Source organism: Bombina bombina, chromosome 5 (assembly GCF_027579735.1).
Source record: "Bombina bombina isolate aBomBom1 chromosome 5, aBomBom1.pri, whole genome shotgun sequence".
In the NCBI taxonomy this organism is placed as follows: Eukaryota; Metazoa; Chordata; class Amphibia; order Anura; family Bombinatoridae; genus Bombina; species Bombina bombina.
The window spans coordinates 978,065,919-978,092,865 of NC_069503.1; the positions used below are offsets into that span (position 1 = coordinate 978,065,919).

At 40.6% G+C, this 26,947-nt stretch overlaps 1 protein-coding gene across 1 annotated transcript in view; it reads left to right on the forward strand.

Annotated features, from left to right (window-relative positions):
* The window catches only part of LOC128659590 (anion exchange transporter-like), a 187,980-nt gene extending 161,441 nt beyond the window's left edge, over positions 1 to 26,539 (forward strand). Inside the window, exons 7-11 of the mRNA XM_053713177.1 lie at positions 1,023 to 1,170; positions 7,175 to 7,288; positions 13,127 to 13,204; positions 13,317 to 13,412; positions 26,429 to 26,539. Of these exons, the coding sequence (XP_053569152.1) occupies positions 1,023 to 1,170; positions 7,175 to 7,288; positions 13,127 to 13,204; positions 13,317 to 13,412; positions 26,429 to 26,539 (547 nt within the window). The remainder of the gene's footprint in view (positions 1 to 1,022; positions 1,171 to 7,174; positions 7,289 to 13,126; positions 13,205 to 13,316; positions 13,413 to 26,428) is intronic.
* Positions 26,540 to 26,947: the final 408 nt, after the last annotated feature.

Below are 26,947 nucleotides of genomic sequence, written 5' to 3' on the forward strand. Positions count from 1 at the left end.
ATCTTTATTTAAAAAGCAGGAATGTAAAGCATAGGAGCCGGCCCATTTTTGGTTCAGAGCCTGGGGTATGCTTGCTTATTGGTGGCTAAATGTCAGTCCCCAATAAGCAAGCGCTATCCATGGTGCTGAACCTAAAATAAGCCTGCTCCTACGTTTTACGCTCCTGCTTTTTAAATAAAGATAGCAAGAGAACGAAGAAAAATTAAAAAATAGCAGTAAATTAGAAAGTTGCTTAAAATAGCATGCTCTATCTGAATCGTGGATGAAAAAAATTGGTTTTAGCATCCCTTTAAAAGAATGATCTATAGTTGGACAAACCTTTATGAGAAATTTAGATGTTGCTCAAAATCCTTTAGAAAAACTTATCTAATGATTAAGAAAAACACCATTAAAGACTATGGGGCTTTTTTATAGATAAACATTTTGACAAAGGGTTGTGATCGACCCCTTAATTAGAAGAGTAAATGTGAGGAAAGAGTTAAAGAGACAGTCAAGTCAAAACTAAACTTTCATGATTCAGATAGAACAAATAATTTTAAACAGCTTTCCAATTCACTTCTATTATCTAAATCTGCACAATATTTTATATACACATTTTCTGAGGCACTAACTCCTACAGAGCATGTGCAAGGTTCACAGGATAGATATGCAGTTTGTGATTGGCTGATGGGTGGCTGTCACATGATTACATTAGGAATGAAAATAACTGACGTTTGTCAGAAAAAAATCTACTACTCATTTGAAATTCAATCTAAGTGCTTTTGCATTGTCTCTGTATTATGCATTTTTTATTATGCTATTTTACTGTGTTTAGTGGTCCTTTAAGTCTAAGCTCACTGTTCGTTGATAAATGAGTTGTATTATCAATAACAAGGAATGTGCTAGATATGAGTAAAGGTAAAATATTTTGTTTTACACTATTTAAAGTTTATGTTACAATAGGATGTTACTTACAAGCATTGTATAGCATGAGGCTTTGTCTAAGTGTTGTATATTAACCTTCAGTGCCCCTCGTCTTGCAGAATACCACCTCCTTGGGTCCCCTCAATCAACATTCTGTCAGATGTTGTTACTGAAGCATTTGGAGTAGCCTTGGTTGGATACACAGTCTCAATATTTATAGCTTATAATTCTGCAAAAAAGTTCAAGTATTTTGTTGATGAAAATCAGGTAAAAATTAACACATTACACTCAGCTCATGACTTGACCAAAAACTGTTGTAATTTCACACTGTCAGACTTTTAAATTAATTTAAAAATAAATCATATTTCTATAGTTAACTTGGTTTGAGTTTTCAAGAAGTTTTGGAAACCACCTTATAGTGGAATATACAAATGCTTATAGAAATATGTAGCCCTTTGCAGTTATTATATATTTATTTGTTTGAAAGAAATTTCTCTGAATGTTCAAATTTATAAGAAAGCTAAAATAAAAATTAAAGTCAGTGGGGTCGATTTATGAAGCAGCGGATGCTCGTAGGACCGCTGCTCCTTAACTCGTCCGTCCCACCTCTGAGGCGGCAGACAGCAATCAGCCCAATTGTATACGATTGGGTTGATTGACACCCCCTGCTAGCGGTTTTCTTATATGTGTACTTCTGCTGACATATTGCCTGTGCCTAAATACCTATATAATACTGATTATCAGTAACTTTTCTCTAACAGCCTTAATTCTTTGTATGCCCCTGCTGTTCCTCCGTACTTTGTTTATCGGAAATTACTACAGTTCTGCCTCCTTCTTCTTGAATATCAGTGTATTAATCTGCTCTGCTTAAAATGTGCTCCTAGCAGCTTATTTGTAATATTCTGGCCTGCTTGTGTAACTAGAGTGCTACAGTTTTGCAGTGCCCCTTGTTCCAGCTACTCTGTTTACTATTGTACTTTGGACTATACTATATATCTTATTTTCTATTTGCTGCTTAGCTTGCCATATAATACTTTTGTATGTTGTATTCAGTCTTCAGACGAAGTGGCTTCCATTGTATGCTCCATTCACTGTTACAAGAAATATTCCCTTTTTCATGGGCTTAGACTTGTTCACTACTTAACCAATAGGTCCAATACCATGATTACAGTGTATATCCGAACTATGACAAGTATAAGTTACCTTTATTATTTAGATACATTTCCAGATCTCTTTTATAAATAAAAAAAATCATCATATTTATGTGTGATAACATTGACACATAGGGCCCAATGTTCATGGGATCATCAGATCCAAGAGAAATGCTCATTTCAGTTTGCAATCGGTCCACCTGGTGAAATGTTGTAAAAAAGTGAGCTGATCCTTCCTATCCAGACGAGTGGCGATGTGCATTGCATATATGAGCTGGGTGTGGTAGGTATACTGAACATGCCAAATGTTAAAAACAGGTTTATTTAAATAATTAAATTACATTAAATGCATAATATAACATTTTACAGTATCCCTGGGATCCTTAAACAAAATAATAAATAAGTCATGATGATCTGTACGATAGTTAGACTAAGCATAGCCTAATTCTGGAAGACAATACCACCAAGCTTTGATTTAGTAAAAAACAAGATAATATACCACTACAATATGGCAAGTTCAGTCACAGAATCCCTAAACAATAAAGAGAACTTCTTAATACAATGGAAACCGTTTATCATGCACTACGAATTTACCCTAAGAAATAGTAACTAACACCTAGATTACGAGTTTTGCGGTAACAGGGGTGCGGCGGTGTTAACGCACAGTTTTCCCTCTCCACTCACCTAAAGTAACGCTGGTATTACGTTTTTTTTTTTAAACCCGGCGTCAGCCGCAAAAAGGTGAGCGTAGAGCAGAATTTAGCTCCACATCTCACCTCAATACCAGCGCTGCTTACAGTAGTGTTAAGCTGGCTAAACGTGCTCATGCACGATTTCCCCATAGGAATCAATGGGGCTGATTCGGCTGAAAAAAAAACTAACACCTGCAAAAAAGCAGCGTTCAGCTCATAACGCAGTCCCATTGATTCCTATGGGAAAATACTTTTTATGTCTACACATAACACCCTAACATGAACCCCGAGTCTAAACACTCCTAATCTTACACTTATTAACCCCTTTCACAAGCACTATATTTGCGCTCCACTCAGTAATACCAGCACACGCAACTGTCAGCTGGTATTACAGGTTCAGCGCAATGCAAACACGACCTCGTATTTGTATTGCATGGAAGCTCTGTGCTCATGAGAGCGTACTTCCATAGGCTCTAATGGGAGCCTCGTTCTGATGCCGATAGACACAGAACCTAGTCTATATTAGCGCATAAATATATATGTACAGTATATAACCATATACATATATTTTTACAGTGATAACACAGTGTGACAGACCCCTCTGTCAGTACTGGAAGGGTTAACTTTGTTCAGTTTTGAGAAACTATTTTCTGAAGACAGGTTTCCTGGCATCAGATATTGTTTACTGTAATTAGGTTTATGTGATAAGCATTCACATTGTTTAATCACCTCCAGAGTTCAGACTGCCAGGTGATAAGAAGGACTCTATTGTTTTCTTGTGTTTAATTGTTTATCTGGTTAAGTAATGTAATTCTATTGTATCATGTAAAAGGGCGTCTTCCCTCTATCTAATGTACAATACTCTTCCAACCCCCCATCTGGTCTCCTAAGGGAGTTCTGCATAAATACTGGGCATATAGCCCTCAATAAAGTACATTCTTCTGTTTTACCCTCAAGATGGAGCTTGGTCTCATGTTTGGGGGAATTAACTGGGTTCGTGTGTTGCTGATCCCATATTCAGGGCATCTTTTAGCTGGTATTAACCCTTGATATCCAGGTTATACCATAACAATTGGTGGCAAGTGACGGGATGGTCCTCATCGCCCAGAAGAGCAAGTACACATCCGAACCTAATGGGTATACCGTATGAAGGGCTGAAAAGAGACACCCTTAAAGACCTCAGGAAGAGGGAGATTATTACAATACTGACTGAGATGGACGGAGTACCAGGGCCCGAAGGAACCAATGAGCCCAGCATATCAGACAGAACTCCCAAAGAAGCAAGCTTTGACCGGGCAGTTAAAATAAGACTGGCACATTATGACCCCAACCCGTCTGCTGAAATTATCGACCGGGTCATAGCAGCTGTGGAGGCCAACCAACTTCGCCAAAGCAGCGCTGCAGCAGCCCAAGTCACCGCAACCCCAGTGAAAAAAAGAAAAGTACATTTTGCAGCTTTTAAAAACTTCCTGAAAACAGAAGGAGAGATTGATGGGTACCTTGCGGATTTTGAGAGGCAATGTGCCCTACACAAGGTACCCGCAGAGGACTGGGTCATGATATTATCCGGAAAATTATCCGGCCGGGCCTGCGAGGCTTTTCGGGCCATTCCGGATGAGGAAGTCAGGGATTATAATGCTGTAAAAGAGGCGCTGCTCTCCAGGAATGCGATTACACCGGAGGCATACAGGAGGCGGTTCAGAGACACTGTTAAACTAGCTGGAGATTCCTACGTTGAGTGGGCATGTAAGGTGCACCGCACAGCAGCTCACTGGATGGCGGGGTGCCAAGCCATATCTGGGGAAGAGGTGCTGCAGCTATTCCTGTTGGAATATTGCTTTGACAAGTTATCAGCAGGAGTTAGAGAGTGGGTTCAGGACCGTAAACCCTCCACCCTGCATGAAGCTGCTCGCCTGGCAGATGAGTATACGGATGCCCACAAACTGGACACTGCTACCACTAAGCCCCCTGCCAGAGTGGAGTACTGACCCACAGTCACCCCAGCAGCTACCAGTTACCAACCCCCGGCGCACCGCTCTACCACACCGCCTCCAGCCACGAACTATCCTCAGACAGCCCGTTCAACTCATGGGACTACTCACAACCTATTTGGTGCTTTGGATGTAAGGAACTAGGGCACAAGAGACCAGAGTATCCCCTAAACACAGCGAACCAAGCACAGTCCAGAAGGAGACCCGCCGGAGGAAACCCACTTAACGCTCAGCCTGCTGCCCACTGCGTAGAGGAGGAAGAATGATGGGGCATCCTACATGAAGCAGACCCCATGCAAGATGCCCACCGGGATAACCAGCAACAGCACCGGCAACTGGTTAAAGTGAATGGGAAGGAGGTCAGTGGTCTATGGGATACTGGTGCTACCATGACCTTGCTCCAAAAGAACTTGGTGTCTGAGAACCAGCACACCAGAGACACTGTGGCTGTGAGGGTAGCAGGAGGCGCTGTGTTCCGCCTACCTGTTGCCCAGTTACATTTGGATTGGGGAGTGGGCTCTAGACATGTAAATGTGGGGGTCATGAAGGACTTACCAGCTGATGTTCTCCTTGGAAATGACTTGTCCCCCATTGTTTCTGCTTACGCTCCCATGGGTCCCGCCGATGTTAACCCTGTAAATACCCGTGCCCAGACCCGTGCCACTGAGACTGACCCACCTGCTGCTAAGCCCCAGGACGCTGAGCTCAGTAAATCTCTATCCGCTATTGATACCTGGAAGTCCCGTTACAACGCGGTGATGAAGGAGAAGAGTCAAGTAGAGGATGAAATGGTCACGTTAAACAATCACGTAACAGTGCTAGCGGGAAAGAAGAGGAGCGCAGAGGAAAAAGCACATTTAGAACGGGAATCTCTGCTAGACAAGCTGCACCGACAGACAGCAGAAAACACCAGCTTCAGAGTGGAACATGAAACATTAAAGACAAACGTAGCGACACTGGAGGAGAAGCTGACGCTGGCTCATAGTGAGGTGCAGCAACTCAAGAGCAACCTACGTCAGTATGAAGGGCTTGTGGATACATATAAAGAGCAGGTACAAAAACTCGTAAAGAAGCCAATGAGATTTTGAAGGACTGTTTAGCCCTGGTCTGGGCACTGAAGAAGTTGAACCCTTATTTATACGGACAGGAATTCTCTCTCATAACGGGAATGCAAATGGATTGTCCCGGCAAACTGACATGCCTACCACCTCCTAGTCCGGTCATCCCCAAGTTGACCCGCCAAAGGGTCAAGCCGGGTCTGCCGAAGTGTTCCACCAGGAGGGAGCCATGTGACAGACCCCTCTGTCAGTACTGGAAGGGTTAACTTTGTTCAGTTTTGAGAAACTATTTTCTGAAGACAGGTTTCCTGGCATCAGCTATTGTTTACTGTAATTAGGTTTATGTGATAAGCATTCACATTGTTTAATCACCTCCAGAGTTCAGATTACCAGGTGATAAGAAGGACTCCATTGTTTTCTTGTGTTTAATTGTTTATCTGGTTAAGTAATGTAATTCTATTGTATCATGTAAAAGGGTGTCTTCCCTCTATCTAATGTACAATACTCTTCCAACCCCTCATCTGGTCTCCTAAGGGAGTTCTGCATAAATACTGGGCATATAACCCTCAATAAAGTACATTCTTCTGTTTTACCCTCAAGATGGAGCTTGGTCTCATGTTTGGGGGGAATTAACTGGGTCCGTGTGTTGCTGATCCCGTATTCAGGGAATCTTTCATCTGGTATTAACCCTTGATATCCGAGTTATACCATAACACACAGTAACCATAGACCACTATGTAAAGGGACTTTGCAGTGCTGTTTTTTTTCTAACACCCCACATCCCCTCACTTTAACCCCTTATAACGGCTTTGTGCAGTTGTTTTATAAAAAATAAAGATGCTATTATTTTTTATTTTCTAAAAGGAATTGTCCACTTTATTTTGGGGGAAATTGGGGGACATTTTTTTCATTAACCAGAGATTAGATTAGATTAGATGAATTCAAGCGCAAAGTGCTACCGCAAGCTCGCAGTAGCATTAACCAGCCACTTGTAATGACTGGTTATTTAACGTGAGCTCGTAATTGGGCAAATTTTCTCTTTTACGGGCGCACTTTAAAATAACTCTCCACTTGTAAACTACATTTTCCCAAACACTTATTTGAAACAGGGGAATATTTCAAATGAAGGCTTGGATTTCTCTCTAAGATGAACTTGATGACAAACATCTGTAACACCAGGAAAGGTTTATAAAGATGGAAAGGGCACTCTTCTCTTGTATCATGATCTGGAGGTACAACTGATGCCCAATTAGAAAAAGGGGGTGTATTTTAGCCTACTACTATTATTTTGTTTTTAGTTTAAATATTCTTTGTCAGTGCTTTGTTTTTAAAATAAATGTTTTAATAATAATAATGATTTACTGTATTTTGCATTATAGGAACTTTTTGCACATGGACTCACTAACGTTATTTCATCATTTTTGCTTTGCATACCAAACGCAGGAGCTCCAGCGCGTTTATTTGTTTTGTATAATAATGGAGCAAAAACACAGGTAAGCATCTTATTAATGCCAATTTATGCAAACAAATAATTATGATTGACATTTCTAGTTACTTAGATTACATCTGTTTGTCATATAAGGGGTTTCAAAGAAATCATTTTTTGCTTTTAGGGTCAGCATTTGAAACATTTGCCACCAATAGTTTGTGGTAATTAAAGGGTCAGTAAATGTTGTTACTTTTTATCATTGTTGTGCACGTGGCGGAACTATAGGGGGTGCAGAGGGCGCAACTGCAACTGGCCCCCCCAGGGTGGGGGCCCAGCTTAAAAAAAATTATAAAATATTTTTAATAAAAAACATTGTTCTGCCACTGCCTGCACTGATATCATGTGAGTGTGATGTGATGCTTCACTAGTGTCTCTGTCTCTGACTACAGGGGTTAGTGTTTCTGTTTTACCCATTGGTGTTTATGTGTATGTGTATGTATGTTACTGTGTGTGTATTTATGCATGTATGTGTGTGTGTATATATGTGTGTATATATGAATGTGACTGTGTGTGTATGTATGTATGTGACTGTGTGTGTATTTATGCATGTGTGTGTGTGTGTATATATATGTGTGTATATATGTATGTGACTGTGTGTGTATTTATGTATGTGACTGTGTGTGTATATATGTGTGCATATATGTATGTGACTGTGTGTGTATTTATGCATGTATGTGTGTGTGTGTATATATGTCTGTATATATGTATGTGACTGTGTGTGTATGTATGCATGTGACTGTGTGTGTATTTATGCATGTATGTGTGTGTATATGTGACTGTGTGTGTATTTATGCATGTATATGTGTGTGTGTGTATATATGTGTGTATATATGTATGTGACTGTGTGTGTATGTATGTATGTGACTGTGTGTGTATTTATGCATGCATGTATGTGTGTGTGTGTGTATATATGTGTGTATATATGTATGTGACTGTGTGTGTATTTATGCATGTATGTGTGTGTGTGTGTGTGTGTGTATATGTCTGTATATATGTATGTGACTGTGTGTGTATGTATGCATGTGACTGTGTGTGTATTTATGCATGTATGTGTGTGTGTGTGTATGTGACTGTGTGTGTATTTATGCATGTATGTGTGTGTGTGTGTGTGTGTGTGTATGTTTGTGAAACTAGCAAATTACAGACCTTGTTACTACAGCATGGAGGTGCGTGTGGTAAACAGTGTCACTATACAGTACCACTATATATATAGTACGGGGGGGGGGGGCTGGAACATTTCACAGACTACTGTGGTCACTTTATAAAGTACTGGGGTGGGTAGGGTCAGGCCAACCATCTCACCAGCAGATTACAGACTGTGTCACTGACTCACTACATACAGCACTGGTGGGTTAAATAGTGTCACTATATATAGTAATAGGGGGTCAGACCATCTCACAGACTGTGGGCACAGGGTACTTTCTTTTGCAGATGTAATCTGATTCACATTTTTTTTCTGTGTTAAATGTAAAAAAAAAGAAAAAAAGATATGTATCAAATTCACCTTTTTTTGGGGGGTGGGGGGCCCTTCTTAGATTCTTGCACCTGGGCCCTGTGGTTTCTAGTTACGCCTCTGGTTGTGTAATATGTCAGCGACTCACCTGTTATATTTTTCGTAGACACAGATTTACACCAAAACATATAATTCACCTTATAACTACAACTCTGTTCTTTGGGTGAAGAGATAAACATTTTAGTCTTAATATCCTCCTTAAAGTGATATGAAACCCCACAAAAATATTTTGCGATTCAGACAGAACATTTTAAAAAAGTTTTCAATTTATTTCTATTATCAAATTTGCTTAGTTCCCATGATATTCTGAGTTGAAGGGATACCTAGGTAGGCATCTGGAGCACTATAGTGCTGCCATCTAGTGCTCTTTCAGATGGATAACATTCTTACACAACCAATGCCATATAGTGCTCCAGAAATGGGCCGACTCCTAAGCTTATGCACCTGCTTTTCAACAAAAGATACCGAGATAACAAAGGAAACTTGATAATAGAAGTAAAATTAGAAAGTTCTTTAAAATCTCAGGCTCTGTCTGGATCATGAAAGAAACGATTAGTCTCCTGTGTGCATGCATGGAAAATCTTGATATTTGGCCTCTTTGGCACTTTAGACCTTAAAGGGACATATTACTCAAACATTTCTATCATATACAGTGGGGCAAAAAGTATTTAGTCAGCCACCAATTGTGCAAGTTCTCCCACTTAAGAATATGAGAGAGGCCTGTAATTTTCATCATAGGTATACCTCAACTATGAGAGACAAAATGTGGAAACAAATCCAGACAATCACATTGTCTGATTTGGAAAGAATTTATTTGGAAATTATGGTGGAAAATAAGTATTTGGTCAATATCAAAAGTTCATTTCAATACTTTGTTATATATCCTTTGTTGGCAATGACAGAAGTCAAACGTTTTCTGTAAGTCTTCACAATGTTGTCACACACTGTTGCTGGTATGTTGGCCCATTCCTGCATGCAGATCTCCTCTAGAGCAGTGATGTTTTGGGGCTGTCGCTGGGCAACACGGACTTTCAACTCCCTCCAAAGGTTTTCTATGGGGTTGAGATCTGGAGACTGGCTAGGCCACTCCAGGACCTTGAAATGCTTCTTACGAAGCCACTCCTACGTTGCCCGGGCGGTGTGTTTGGGATCATTGTCATGCTGAAAGACCCAGCCACGTTTCATCTTCAATGCCCTTGCTGATGGAGGGAGGTTTGCACTCAAAATCTCACAATACATGGCCCCATTCATTCTTTCATGTACATGGATCAGTCTTCCTGTTCCCTTTGCAGATAAACAGCCCCAAAGCATGATGTTGCCACCCCCATGCTTCACAGTAGGTATGGTATTATTTGGTTGCAACTCAGAGTTCTCTCTCCTCCAAACATGACGAGTTGTGTTTCTACCAAACAGTTCTACTTTGGTTTCATCTGACCATATGACATTCTCCCAATCCGCTTCTGGATCATCCAAATGCTCTCTAGCATACTTCAGACGGGCCCAGACATGTACTGGCTTAAGCAGGGGAACACGTCTGGCACTGCAGGATCTGAGTCCCTGGCGGCGTAGTGTGTTACTGATGGTAGCCTTTGTTACGTTGGTCCCAGCTCTCTGCAGGTCATTCACTAGGTCCCCCCGTGTGGTTCTGGGATGTTTGCTCACCATTCTTGTGAACATTTTGACCCCATGGGGTGAGATCTTGCTTGGAGCCCCAGATCGAGAGAGATTATCAGTGGTCTTGTATGTCTTCCATTTTCTAATTATTGCTCCCACAGTTGATTTCTTCACACCAAGCTGCTTGCCTATTGCAGATTCAGTCTTCCCAGTCTGGTGCAGGTCTACAATTTTGCTTCTGGTGTCCTTCGATAGCTCTTTGGTCTTCACCATAGTGGAGTTTGGAGTGTGACTGTTTGAGGTTGTGGACAGGTGTCTTTTATACTGATAACAAGTTCAAACAGGTGCCATTAATACAGGTAATGAGTGGAGGACACAGAAGATACAGGTCTGTGAGAGCCAGAAATTTTGCTTGTTTGTAGGTGACCAAATACTTATTTTCCACCATAATTTGCAAATAAATTCTTTCCAAATCAGACATTGTGATTGTCTGTATTTGTTTCCACATTTTGTCTCTCATAGTTGAGGTATACCTATGATGAAAATTACAGGCCTCTCTCATCTTCTTAAGTGGGAGAACTTGCACAATTGGTGGCTGACTAAATACTTTTTTCCCCCACTGTATATGAAATAGCAGTAGTTACATTTATTAATGATTTTTTTTTGTGTGAAAAGTGTTAAGCAAAGCTGTTTAAATTTAGGGTGCAATTATTAGGTATATAAGTATAAACTGTAAATGCATGATATACACAACTAAGTTCTGGGATTGGCTAATAGGAGCAACTCCAGGAGAAAAATAATCTTTGCGTAAATGCAGACGGGGACACTAAACCCACATTTTTCTTTCATGATTCAGATAGAGCATGTAATTTTAAGCAACTTGCCAATTTACTCCTATTATCAATTTTTCTTCATTCTCTTGCTATCTTTATTTAGAAAACCAGGAATGCAAAGCTTAGGAGCCAGCCCATTTTAGGTTCAGCACCCTGGATAGCACTTGCTTATTGGTAGCCACATTTAGCAAACCAATAAGCAAGCTTAACCCAGGTACTGAATTAAAAATGGGCCGGCTCCTTAGCTTTATATCCCTGTTTTTTAAATAAAGATAGCAAGAAAACGAAATTGATAATAGGGGGCCGATTTATTATTTGTCAGACGGACATGATCCACGCCTGACATCGATAAATGCCGACAGCATATGCTCTCGATATTTATCATTGCACAAGCATTTCTCGTGAAATGCTTGTGCAATACCGCCCTCTGCACTTTCGCTGCCTATCGGCCGCTAGCAAGTGGTGTCAATCAACACAATCGTATCCGATCGGACTGACTGCTGTCCGCCGCCTCAGAGGTGGTGGACGAGTTAAGGAGCAGCGGTCTTATGACCGCTGCTACTTAACTTATTTTTCCCGCGAGCCTGAAGACTCGCGTGGAAACTGCTGCAGCATAATAAATCAGCCCTTAGGAGTAAATTAGAAAGTTGCTTAAAATTGCATGCTCTATCTGAATCATGAAAGAAAAAAATTGTCTTTAGTATCCCTTTAAGGGAGCTGAAATCCCTCCATCCAACTCCCTTAAAGGGACACTGAACCCAAATTTGTTCTTTCGTGATTCAGATAGAGCATGCAGTTTTAAGCAACTTTATAATTTATTACTATTATCAAATTTACTTTATTCTCTTGGTATGAAAAGCAAGAATGTAAGTTTAGATGCGGCCCATTTTTGGTGAACAACCTCGGTTGTTCTTGCTGATTGGTGGATAAATTCACACACACCAATAAACAAAAATTGCATGCTCTATCTGAATCACGAAAGAAAAAATTGAGTTCAATATCTCTTTAAGCCGTTTTCATCTTCACGACACTTCTGTGTTTTCGAGGCTTGGTGACATCACCACACACATGTGTGGTGATGTCATTGGCATCCCGGGTTCCCTGGGCGATGCCGGAGTCCTGGATCACCAGGGATTAGGTAAGAGTGCAGGGGGGTGCAATGAGCTTGGAAAGAACCCCCCTTCATGACGATTCTTAGTCACCATCTGCAGTAAATACATTTTGCCAACGACGTGTCATCATATGCACTTAAAGTGTTAAACTCAGAATAAACCTAGTCCACCCTTATTCCTTGTTGAAAGTAAGAGCAGCAATGTATGTGTTATACTGATTTTCTCTGATGATTTAATAGTTTACAAAAATGTCAGTATTAGAACTTGCAGCTAAGGAAACTGAATTGTACAGTGTTTCTCATCTCCACCAGCACTAAAGCACCTATAGTAATGCAGATTTAAAGCATTTCCCTACCTAAACATGAGGGAGTCAACCACAGTGACTGAACTACAAACAACTCAAAAATGGAAATAATTAAATTAGGCCTTTTAGTGGTACTTGAGGTCTGACATTAAGAAGCACTCATAAATGACAACAGATGCTTTGGTAGGTATGTAGTGCACAGGTATTACAGGCCAACTGATACTCGCAAGACTCAACTAGCACCTACATCACTTCCCTTGTTACAGACAATGACAACTTTATTGGCTAATGATCAAACATATTGGTATGAATAACACAAAGATAAAATTGTACAACTTTGCTGGTGTAATAGGATCAAGCAGTTGATATATTTTTATGTGGAAAAGTCTAGATAAAGTAACTGTGGTTTCAATTAAAGTTGTCCAGATTGTTAAACTTATCAATTTTACAACGGGTTTACTTTCAGGTAGCCTGCTTAATATCATGCATTCTGATACTTCTAGTGATTTACTTTATTGCTCCACTACTATACTGGCTTCCAATGGTAAGTTTGATTCATTTTCTTTTGTTACTTATTTCTCAGTATTATCAGTATATTTTACATATTTTATCAGTATGAATTTTTACATTTTAATATTTTTTTCTTTTAATTTAAGTGTGTTCTGGCAAGTATCATTCTTGTTTCATTAAAAGGAATGCTCTTACAATTTAGAGACCTGAAGAAGTATTGGAATATGGATAAAATAGATTGTGTAAGTAGTATATTTGATTTTGGCAATCTAGACAATGTTAACCTCTTTTCTGATTTTTTTTACCCCAAAACAGCTCTAATAGCTACTGTGTTGTATGTCACACTGGCCGATATTCACTTAACAATAAAAATGTCAATGAGGTGTACGTTTATGGCAAAGTTGGGTTGTCTCACCACCTATATAATCACATTCATTTTCAAACTAAGATTCTATGTAAAATATGTGTGTTCCCATTAAGGGTCCAATGATCTAAGCTAACTGGCACGGAGTGCAATCATGCAAAACCTTTTTTGTTTGAGCATTATATTATAATGTTTATGTCTCCCCTTCACATCCAGAACCCTACTTAGGGCAAGATTACAAGTGGCGCCCTATTTAGTGCTTTCATTTAAGTGCAAACTTCAGGACTTTGGATATTGCTGTCGCTTTAAATTCTTATCCCCATAGACTTCAAAGGATGGCGCTGATAAAAGAAAACATAACACTTATCGCTCACATGCTAACCCAACAGTGTATAACTAGTTGCGCTCAACCCGATGTGAGTTATGAATATTTTACATTCCGATGTTCTTCAAATAGAAAAAAATGCTCTTTTTATTTTTAAATATATATTTCTATATATCTGATTATTTTTTTTTGTAAAATATAAATCTATACCTATATATCTACATGAATATATATAGCAGGCCAGCTCTAGGTTTTTTGAGGCCAGGTGCAAAGTAAAATACTAGGCCCTTAAATATTTTTTTTATAAGCAAATAAGTATATACAGTATATACAGTATATATATATATGCACACATATATATATATATACAAACACACATACATTTTTCCAGCATTTCTTTATGAAAATACAATATTTATAAATGCTATAATAACTCACTCAGTGCAAGCAGCAGACTAGGGTCCCTAAATTGTCAAAATTTTATCATGAATGATTAAAAAAAGTTTAAGGCAATATATAAAAAAACACTGAACCTGACTAAACCTGAGACAGGCAGATTAAGGGGCCAAATTATCAAGCTCCGATTGGAGCTGATTGACACCCCCTGCTAGCGGCAAATCTGCAGGGGGCGGCATTGCACAAGCAGTTGACCATAACTGCGTGTGGAATTATAAATGCCGACAGCATATGCTGTCGGCATTCATCGATGTCTGTCGGACATGATCTGCTGAGCGGATCATGTCGGATATACCGATGATAAATCGGCCTCTAAGACTAGTGCTCATGCTGAGTCTAAGATGATATAAATAAGTTTAACATAATGATCTGCACGATGCAATCTTTTCTTTAAAGCAACTACAATTAGCAGAATGCATGAAAAGATTATAGCAGATAAAGAAGGAGTCCATAGTCTGTTTCAACGGTAAAAAGTAAAAGGGAAGACTTTATTCCATTTAAGTTAAAAAGTTCATAACAGGATAATAAGACCGGCGTTTCAGCATGGTGCCATATTCATAGACATGAAAAGATTACTTTAAATAAGATTTCCTTCCATAAGACAGGGAGAGTTCACAACTTAATTCCTTACTGTTTTGAAATACCACACCTGGCCATCAGGAGGAGGCAAAGACACCCCAGCCAAAGGCTTAAATATCCCTCACACTTCCCCTATCCCCCAGTCATTCTTTGCCTTTTGTCACTATAGGAGGTGTCAGAAGATTTGGATAGTCCTGTAATGGGTATGTTCCCTTCAAAAAAGGACTGGAGTTTTAAGTAGTCAGGTCAACCTCTCAGTGAGAGCACTGATGAAAGTTAGAGTCTGGTGATGCAGGGAAAGTTTTTCTGTGAACCCATCCAGACTGCCACCTAACAGCTCCCGGGCAATCAGTGTTAACGAGTTTCACTGCTTGCTGTTACAACCTCAAGTCCATGTCAGAAGCGTCACTGCAAGACTGTCAAACTTGAGAGGCTGTGCCTGTTCCACAGCATGGATCCTGGAGGTAAGATCGTTTTATACATACACTTTTTACAATACAGGGTCACAGTGTGGCTCCTTTATGCCTCAATAGGATCAAGGGTTAATATCTCCTTCAGGGAGATTATTTGAACAGTAAGGGGTTATTTATTACTGCTTTAATGTGTGATTTTTTTTTGGGCTCATAGACTGTGTGCTTTTGGCTTGGAACAAACAGGTTTCACTTTCGGTTTTGTGTGTTGCGCAGCTCATAATAGCTTGGTACCATTTTCATAGCAGGGAAAGTCCTGTCCTATGCACTATGTGACCAGGTGTGATCTTTTTGTTTTTCCTATGATCTTTCTGCGAACTTTGCTCCTGAGAAGAGTGTTTTCTCTGTCAGCTGTCTTGGTCTAGGAGGTGGTGAGTGCCCCAGCCATTTGGATTATAAAGGTGCCGTTTTTTTTAATAAAGTGTTTACTTTTTGTCTGTCCTTCTGTTAATATATCCTAGCTATGGAGGACTCTAATATTATATTAGCAGGTTCTGCTCCTTCTGTTATGAATAATAATTCCTGTTTATATTGTGAGGAGACCATGGTTTGCCCGCCTGCTAAATTTTGTTCCATTTGCCTAAGCACTATTTTAAAGTCTAAGAAGGGAGACAAGCCTGCTAATAGTGCTATTAGCCCCTCTGAGCGGTCTACCTCTCAGGAATCTGGGTCCCGAGAGATTACTATCCTTTCTACCCATCCCGTTCCACATGCATTTTTCCGTGGCTTAACTAATCCTCCATCTGGAGGGGGCTTTTTTCCTGCAGACTTTAGCGCGCAGTTACAATCAGTGGTGTCTGCTGCCCTGAGTGCCTTACCTCACTCTAACAAACACAAGAGAAAGGTTAAACATAGTTCTCTTGACTTAGAGTCATCTAAATATTTGTCGGATTTAGATACTATGTCCCAGCTATCTGAGGATGAGTTAACCTCTGTAGCTTCAGAGGGTGTACTTTCTGAGTCAGAGACTTCAGTTTCTAAAACCTCCTTCAGCGGAGGAACCCTCCTTTAGATTTAAAATTGTGCATCTGTGGATTTTATTAAAGGAGGTTCTATCTACGCTAGAGGTTTCAGAAACTACTCCCCTGAGGAACCTAAGATCGCTAAATTAGACAGGATTTATGAAAACAGGAAGGTCCCTGTGACTTTTCCTGTGCCAGTTAAGATGGCGAACATTATTAGTAATGGATGGGAAGAATAGGAACTTCTTTTTTTCCCTCGTCTACTTTTGAAATATTATTCCCGGTCCCTGACTCTCAATTAGACTTATGGGGCTCCATCCCTAAGGTGGATGGCGCTATTTCTACGCTGTCTAAGCATACTATTATACCTCTGGAGGATAAATCCTCTTTTAGAGAGCCAATGGATAAGAAAATTAAAACCTTTCTGAGGAAGATGTTTCACCATACATGGTTTTCATTTCAACCAACGGCAGCTGTAGCCGTGGTTGCTGAAGCAGCTACCTACTGGTGCAACACTCTGTCAGAGCTCATTGAGGTGGAGACTCCCCTTGGGGATATTCAGGAGAGAATTAAGGCTCTGAGAATTGCTAACTCCTTCATCTGTGACGTGAATATGCAGATTATTTGCATAAACGCAAAGATTTCTGGCTTTGCGGTCCTAGCCTGCCGGGCTTTCTGGTTGAACTCTTAGTCTGCGCTGATGACTTCTAAATCCAGACTCCTTTCTCTTCCTTTCAAGGGGAAGATTTTATTCGGTCCAGGGCTGGACTCCATTATTTCTGCGTTTACTGGAGGTAAGGGTGCCTTCCTACCACAGGACAAGAAAAAATAGGCCTAAGGGACAGCAATTATTTAATTTTCATTCCTTTCGTTCTGACAAATCACAACAACAGCAATCCTCCTTCAAGTCCGAGCAGTCCGAGAGTATTTGGAAGCCGACTAAGTCCTGGAATTAGTCCAAACAGACTAAGAAGCCCACTGAGAATAAATCGGCATGAAGGGGTGGCCCCCGATCTGGGATCGGATCAAGTAGGGGGCAAACTGTCTCTTTTTTCAGACGCTTGATTCCAGGATGTACAGGATCCTTCGGTCCTGGAGGTTGTATCTCAAGGATACAGGATAGGATTCAAGGGCCCAGGGACAGGTTCCTTCTCTCCAGTCTGTCTACAAGACCAGAAAAAAGGGCTGCCATCTTAGGTTGCATACAGGACCTCTCCTCTCTAGGAAAAATTGTCCCGGTACCTACAGCAGAAAGAGGTTTGAGGTTTTATTCAAACATTTTCATGGTTCCGAAGAAGGAGAGAACTTTTCGTCCAATTCTGTACCTAAAGTGCCTAAACCAGTTTCTGAGTGTTCCCTCTTTCAAGATGGCCGGCTTGTTGGTCTAGGGGTATGATTATCGTTTTGGGTGTGAGAGGTCCTGGGTTCAGATCCCAGATGAGCCCTGAAACTTTTAATCCTTCCTCCGGTTCAGGAAGGACAGTTTATGACCACACTAGACTTGAAAGATGCATACCTTCATGTCCCGATACACAGGGAACATTTTCAGTTCCTAAAGTTTGCCTTTCTTGACCAGCACTTCCAGTTCATAGCTCTTCCGTTTTGGCCTAGCTACTGCTCCAGCAATATTACTGAAGGTTCTTCTAGCCGTTGCCAGAATACAAGGTATTGCAGTAGCACCTTACCTGGAGGATATCTTGGTACAGGCATGATCTTTTCGTCTATCGGAAAAACATTCAGTCCCTTCTCAATCTTCTTCGATCACATGGATGGAAGATAAATTTAGAAAAGAGTTCTATTACTCCAAGTACAAAGGTGAATTTCCTGGGGACAATAATAGACTCCATATCCATGAGAATATTCCTCACAGATCAGAGATGTTGCAAGCTACCTTCTGCATGTCTTGCCCTCCTTGAGACCCTCAGTGACTCAGTGTATGGAAGTGATTCGACTCATGGTGTCCTGTATGGACATCATTCCTTATGCAAGATTCCATCTCAAACCCTTACAACTATGCATGCTGAAACAATGAAACAGCGACCATTCAGATCTGTCTCAACCGATCGCGCTGGAAACCTGTCAAGAGACTCGCTCTCTTGGTGGCTTTGTCCAGATCATCTGTACCAAGGCACATGCTTCTTGAGACCGTCCTGTAAGATTGTGACTACGGACGCAAGCCTTTCTGTCTGGGGAGCCGTTTGGGGTGCCAAAAAGGCACAAGGGCTGTGGACTCAGGAGGAGTCCTCCCTTCCAATCAATGTATTGGAACTCCATGCAATCTTCAATGCAATCAGACAATATATCCTCGGTTGCCTACATCAACCATGAGAGGGGAACGAGAAGTCCCTTGGTGATGGGAGAAGTATCTCAGATACTAGAGTAGGCGGAGACTCACAGATGTATGCTGTCAGCGATCCACATTCCGGGTGTGGACAACTGGGAAGCGGACTTCCTCAGCAGGCAATCCTTTCACCCAGGGGGAATGGTCTCTCTACCCCAAGGTGTTTGCAGAGATATACAGCGAGTGGGGGATGCTGGAGATAGATCTCATGGCATCCCACATCAATATCAAGCTACACAGGTATGGGTCGAGGTCGAGGGATCCTCAGGCGGAACTGATAGATGCCCTATCAGTACCATGGAGGTTCAGACTCATATATCTTTTTTCTCCATTACCGCTTCTCCCTCGTGTGGTGGCTTGCATCAAGCAGGAGCAAGCATCAGTGATTCTGTTTGCTCCATCGTGGCCGCGAAGGATGTGGTTTGCGGATCTGGTGGGGATGTCCTCGTCTCCTCAGTGGAGGTTACCTTGTCGCAGAGATCTGCTGAAACAGGGTCCCTTCGTTCATCAAAATCTAGATTCTCTAAGGCTGACTGAGTGGAGATTGAACGCTTAGTCTTATCCAAGAGAGGGTTCTCTGAGAGTGTTATGTTATCTTGGAAGGTTCTTTTTTTTGTTGGCTATTGCCTCTGCGTGCAGAGATTCTGAGATTTCTACTTTGCAATGTGACCCCTCTTATCTTGTTTTCAATGCTGATAAGGTGGTTTTACGTACTAAATTAGGGTTTCTCCCTAAGGTGGTGTCGGATTATAACATTAATCAAGAGATTGTTGTTCCTTCCTTGTGTTCTAATCCTTCTTCAGTGAAGCAACACTTGCTTCACAATCTAGATGTAGTTTGTGCCTTGAAGTTCTATCTTCAGGCTACAAAGGAATTCAGACAGTCTTTCTCTTTGTTTGTCATCTATACAGGGAAGCGTAAGGGGCAAAAGGCTACTACGACTTCCCTATCTTTCTGGTTGAGGAGTGTCATCCACTTAGCATATGAGACCATGGGCGACAGCCTCCTGAGAGGATAATGGTTCATTCCATTTCAAATGTCCAAAGAACCTTTATTGTTGTACAGGGTGACAGACACCCACCCCTGACAACTTGCTGTAGTACAGACTATCACTCTGCACAGTGTCCACTTACCACTTCTCATCTCTAGCTTCTTGCAGCAGCAGTAGGGAATGGGAATCGATCGGATGCTTGCCTTGCTCTGCACAGTATATATGCAGTCTGGAGATCCTCTCAGTCATACGTCGTGACATGTGCCCGCCTCGCTCCACTTTTCCTTGACAGAAATTTCTAGAGGGAAAGAGAAGAGTGCCCCACCCCTGTCTGGAGATCCTGGAGATCCTCTCAGTCACACGTCGTGACACGTGCCCACCTTGCTCCACTTTCCTTAGTCAGAAACTTCTAGCGGGTAATAGAAAAATGTCCCATCCTGCCAGTCAGGAGAGAGCAGTTAACCTAGCTAGGACCTTTGGAGTACAAATTTGATTGGCTGGCTGGCTCACAGGGGGCTTGTCAGTCACAAGAGCAGCACTCTCTCAAACCTGCACGTGACATGACATAACTGTATCATGTTATGTGACGTTGGTACGGAAATGGTCTGTCATCAAATTGACAGATAGCAGCAGAACTTTTAAGGATCACATCAAAACTTTAGTATTTTAGGACTCACTTACCACCCCCCACCATATGATACATATCACGTGACGCAAAGTCGGCATGTTCCAGTGGTAGTTATAAAAAACAACAATAAAAACAAACAAAAAAACAACAATTTTTAAAAGTTATTTTTAGTAGTCTGTGTGGGCCCCCCCAGCGATTCAGATAGAGAATGTAATTTTAAGACACTTTTAAATTCACTTCTATTTTTAAATGTGCTTTTTTCCCTTGGTATCAATTGTTGAAAAATAATATTTACATATCTTACGCTAGTGGGAGCTAGCTAGTGATTCGTGTCTGCACATATTCGTCTCTTGTGATTGGCTGAATGAAAAAAAAAATTGGGTTTCATGTCCCTTTAGCAATGCATCTGTAGCTTGTGGAAGTTGTCTCTCCTTGCCAATGGGCAAAAGTACAGTCCGTGGTATATACAATACAGATTTCATGCTAGTATCATAAAAAAAACAAAGTATTTAACTTTTGATTTAAGGCATTTAAGGCAGTAAACACAAATGTTTAATTACTGTCCAATACTTAATATTATACTATATGCTTTTCCTGCCTTTAATCTATACATCATTCTGTAATGAGTTTTCCCATTTTAAAGGGACAGTCTACACCAGAATTGTTATTGTTTTAAAAGATAGATAATCCCTTGTTTACCCATTCCCTAGTTTTGCATAACCAACACAGTTATATTTATATATTTTTACCTCTGTGATTATCTTGTATCTAAGCCTCTGCAGACTGCCCCTTTATTTCACTTCAGTTTAGCCAATCAGTGATGGCTCCCAGGTAACTTCACGTGCACGAGCACAGTGTCATCTATGAAAAACATGTACTAACACCCTCTAGTGGTGAAAAACCTGTTAAAATGCATTCTTAAGAGGCGGCCTTCAAGGTCTAAGAAATTAGCATATGAACCTCCTAGGTTAAGCTTTCAACTAAGAATACCAAGAGAACAAAGAAAAAAGGGTGATAAAAGTAAATTGGAAAATTGTTTAAAATTACATGCCCTATCTGAATCATGAAAGTTTTTTTTGGACTAGACTGTCCCTTTAAATGTGCACACTCATTACAGAATCAATAAATGCCATTTTATTACAGTATAACCCAAAGCATCACTGACAAACATTATAAAATCAGACACTCGTAGTACCCCTAGCTATATTTACTGAAGTGCACAGAAACACAAATTTCAAGTAAACTAAAATGATGTAACATATTTTTTTTTTATTCACCCACAAGGAAATGCAGAGTTTGGGTATGCATAGCCTGCTAGCCAAATATAATATATATTACTGTGTGATCAAGTATTCAGGCTTATATTTAATCTGTATACGCTATTACTGTTAGATGATAGTAACAGTAGTAGTGTATACAGATAATGAGGCTCATTTATCAAGCTCCGTATGGAGCTTGTGGGCCCGTGTTTCTGGCGAACCTTCAGACTCGCCTGAAACAGCAGTTATGAAGCAGCGACCGCTGCTCCATAACAGGAATCGTCACAATTCAACACGATCCAATACGATCGGGTTGATTGACACCTCCCTGCTGGCGGCCCATTGGCTGCAAGTCTGCAGAGGGCGGCATTGCACCAGCAGCTCTTGTGAGCTGCTGGTGCAATGCTGAATACGGAGAGCGTATTGCTCTCCGCATTCAGCGAGGTCTTGCGGCCCTAATCCGCACTGTCAGATCAGGTCCACAAGACCTTTGATAAATGGGCCTCTAAATATAAACCTGTATACGTGCATAGGGTGCACTGTGAAGAACATTGGAATGTAAAATATTTACAGTAAATACAAATATTTTACTGTATTTATGGGGTGTTTAGTGCAACTTTTATTTTAGCGCTAACCCTTTATGCAAGGTCTTCAGTCACGTTAATCCTACGAACACAAATTTAGAATGAGCTCAGTGGTACGCGTTTACTTTTAACTTTTTAATACTCGCTTAGCGTGCCACTTGTAATCTAGCCCCGAATGAAATGAAAATACAAATTTGCCTTTCTCATTTTTTTTTGAGGGACCTGGCAGTATTGAGGAGACCTCTTACATAATCTTGCCACAGAATAGAGAACTTTAGTTAATCAGGCCCTTAATGTGCTATAGTCAGATATCCAGTTACCTGTTTAACTATTAGATTAGTATGGATCTATGTCAAGTTAAAGGCTTATCCTCATAGAATGAAAAGGTTTTTAGCAGAACCAGATATGTTAAATGATTATACAACACAGTAAATTTGCTTAATCAACAAATGCATAATAAAAAAGACAATGAATTTCAAATGAGTAATAGATGTCACAAACATGCCCAGGATTGAACCTAGGACATCTATTGCTGTTTCTCTTTCAACCTGTTGCTCTGTCTCTACACCACTGGAGGGCTCTGGCTTAAACTGAGAGTTTCTTTGTGCTGCTACTTGAACCGGCTAGCTCTCTGGCTCCACCGGCTTGCCAGCTGCAGGTAGTTTCTCAATCAGCACTGCTTTTTACGGCAGCCTCACAGACCACTCCTTGCCCTGACATTGGGGTTTATACTCTGTTTGTGCCTCTGACTTGTGCCTGTATACAAGATATTCTGGTTTATCTTCTGGCTCTTGTGTCCGGCTTATCTCCTAACCTCTTTTTTGGATCTCCCCTGTGTTTAGACGAAGGATCTGACAGCTTCTCTGGTAATCTGAACTTGACTTGTTTTCTGACTACTCCTCTGGATACTCCTTGTTTGCTGACTGATTGGACTCCTTTCTGGTATCTGACTCTCTGTTTGTCTTCAGACTATTCTCTTCTTATCTGACAGTCTTTGCTATCAGTGTATCCAGCATCTCTATTCTGGTATCTTGCTCCTGTACCCAAGCCTTGCAGGGGGTGACTTCCTGGCACCGGTATCCAGCTTTTGTACCTAGCTCTGCAGAGGGCACCTGTGCACTCACAGGAAATGAACAACCAGCTCGATACCATTGTTAGCCTGTTCTATGGAGATTTACCACCTGGGTGCAACTTCTTTTAGCCCAGTAATGCTTTTCACAGAGTAGAACATTCTTGTAGTATATCAATCCAGCGCTGAAATACCAAGCAATTTGTCTCGGAACAAGAAACACAGCAACCCCAAACAATCGTTTCAGCCTTCATTGGGCCTCGTCAGTGAGGTGTAGACATATTCTTCTAAGCACACTGAGCAAGCAGCCCACTTCTGGTTTCCCCTTTTCCCCATAGGAAGACTAAATACATACAGAGAGAAGTGCACTCACAGGGACGAACAACTGGCTCAATACCATTATTAGCCTGTTCTATGGTGATTTACCGCCTGGGTGCAACTTTTAGCCCAGTAATGCTTTTCACAGAGTAGAACTTTCCTATAGTAAATCAGTCTGATCCCGCCTATTACGGTCAGTCCAGTGCAGAAATACCAGGCAATTCCTCTCTGAACAAGGAACACAGCAACCTCAAACGATCGTTTAGGCCTTCATTGGGCCTCGACAGTGAGGTGTAGCCATATTCCTCTAAGCACACTGAGCAAGAAGTCCACGTCTGGTTTCCCCTTTTTCCCATAGGGAGACTAAATACATACAGTGAGAAGTGTATTTACAGGAACAAACAACCAGCTAATCTATAGGTATAGATATATATTGTACCAAAAGACATCATATATATATAAAAATATTTATTTATGAATAAATAGAACATATTTTTCTATGTGAAGAACATTGGAATGTGAATTATTTATATTTTCATGTCGGGTAAGCGCACATAAGAATATGCGATCAGGTGTGCGAGTACACACCAGGGAAAAAGAAGTACTGGCAAGCATTCTTAAATAATCTTGCCAGCCCAGAGACCATTAGATAATTTCCCCCTAAGTTTTCAGCCCCTATTTATCAAGGTGTTTAATTACTTTCTGGCTATTGCAGGGCTGCAACTGAAAGTTAAGAAGCACCAGTCATACGACTAATTCTTCTTAACATATCCACAAACTTAGACATTGTGGATGTAACCCAGACTCATTTGTTCGGGATTACTTTCAAGCACTTCTCTTGCGCAAACGATTGTGTGAGACCAGGGAGTAAAGTTGCATAAGTGATTGCTTGTGCAGTCTTACATTCCGGCAGCCCATGCTGCTCCGGAGTCCCCTGGGAACCTTGTCTGTACCCAGAATGATAAATGGTGCCTTTAGTGTAAGATGTTTATGAGAAGGACATACGCCTATTTCTCAAGAGTTTCTATTTTTGGCCTCCTGTCCCATGACAGAATTGTCTCAGGAACCTGTCTATCATTTGAAAAAATTGCCATGAGATTTGGACTGTTTGACATACATGTTTCTTTAAAAGCACTTAACTCTCAAAATTCCCCTCCTGGAGGAACATCTGCTTCTGAAGCTTTCCACTGTTGACAAAACGGTGGTGCCATGAATTATGGTCACATTGGCCCTAGATTGCACTGCTTGTGTACAGGAGAAAGTACCTGATATTTTGACATGTAAGTTATTTTTGCTTTTAAAGGGCCACTAAAGTCTAACTCATGACTCAGATAAAGCATGTAATTAAAAAAAAAAGTTCTGAACCTCTATTGTGTCACTTCAAATGATAACATTAACATAACTGCCCCAAAACTCCAATAAATACACATAGACTCAGAGCTGGGTATAAGACCATATCAATATATCAATATCATATTTAATAAATTGAACTAGACTTTTACAAAGTCATAACGTATGGTGGCGGCATGCGAGGACCTAATAATAACTAACCCCACATAGCTAGAGGTCAAGGCCCTTGAAGCAAAGTAATTTTTGGGGAGCCTCATGAGGCCCCGTCAACCAGTGTTACAAACGCCCTAGGGGATCTTAAGACAACAAGCCCATGGGGCGGGGCACCCCCAGCGCACAATCTAGAGACGTCACCCCAGCTTAATTGCCCGACTTTCACCCTTATGAACTCTGTACTCCAAAAATGTAGTGCCATGACCTCCTGTTACTAGGAGATAATAAGGAAACAGCTACTCCAACCTACAAGGCACTGGGGTAATGAGCCCTGCAGCAAATGACTCCCCAGGAGAGTAAAAAAATGAATGGCTAAAGGGCTTACCAAGATTAGGCCAACTATCTCCATCCCCACCTTTCACACTAACCAGCAACCCTAATAGAACCTTCCAATGGCCATAATGCTGCCCCAACCATGAAACACAAGAAAATAGGGAGGGCTGGGAGGGAACAATTTCCAGAAGAAGATCCCAAAGGAGAAAATAACAGAACATTGTCTCCCTAGGCTTAAAGCTGGTGAGTACAAGCCTACCCCTCAACTCGCAACATAGTTGCCACACATAACCTCAACTAGGTTTTACATATCCACTAGAGGGCCAGGAACTTAATTTCGTTCCAGTACTCTAGCTACCTTACACTACCATTTTTTTTGTACACACTTTCTGATGCTCCAGCTACTGCTGAGTATGTGCAAAATTACACTGCATATATTATACATATATAAATTTATAATTTACCAGAACATATTCTACTGCTCATTTCAAAATCAAAGTGCTATTGCATTGTCTTTTATTGTGTATTTCTCAATTATTAAATTCTACTGATCCTTTAAGCACTTCCCTGTCATATGTTAAGTCCATTTGCACTTTTTATGCATCACTTTAACTTACCTTTATACAGTAACTTACATTCTGTTCTAAGTTGCTATGACGATGCTAGTATTGAAACATTCTGCTGCCCTCCTGGTTAACCTGTAGCATTTGTCATCAGCCATCTGCTGCTTTCCAGATGGCAAATGTATTTACCTTTATAGCAAGTGTTTTCTTGAGTGCTGAACAGAGAGAATGTGAAATAATGAAACAGAAAAATGTTAATAAATGATAATATAATGCAATTCAAAAGCAGTCATCATATATGGTCTAATGCACATATTTACTAAACTGGGGCACGCCATTATTGATATAATGTGAGGGGGTGATGCCAAAAGAAACAAGTCAGTGTTGGGACTATATAGAAAATCTGTTATATATGAATATTATACTATTTTGTGAGCTATACCATGTCATAACTAGATGATTTTGTTAAAACAGCAAATAATTGTTACCGTAACTATTTCTTTTTTATAATAGGTAATATGGGTCTGCACATACCTGGTCACCATATGCTTTGCAGCAAATATAGGATTATTTTTTGGAGTTGTTTTGAGTTTGGCTTTGGGACTATTCAGATTAACAAGGTAAAGTGGAATTATTATTCACAGTCATTGCATGTTTTATTTATAATATTTCTACTAGCTGTGGGTTATATCATGCAAACATTTCCACTGGAGTTTTGTTTTTCAGTCATTTTCTTCTTATATGTTTATAGTTCTGAAGGGCTATGTCCTGATAATAGTGTAGATTATAAGTGGAGCGCAGTTGTTCGCAGTAGGTTTAACGCAAAATGGAAACTCACTCTACATGGTTAACACTCGAGAGATAGTAATTTTTTAACTCTGAAAATATTAATCAGATTGAAAAAAGTAATTGTAAAGGCTGTGACACACTGCAAGCGATGCGGCGCGAGGCAAAGCAGCTGCTTCGCTCCGCGTCGCATCGCTTCTGAAGTTCAAATATTTCATCTCTGAGCGCTTAGCTACGCGACCTGAC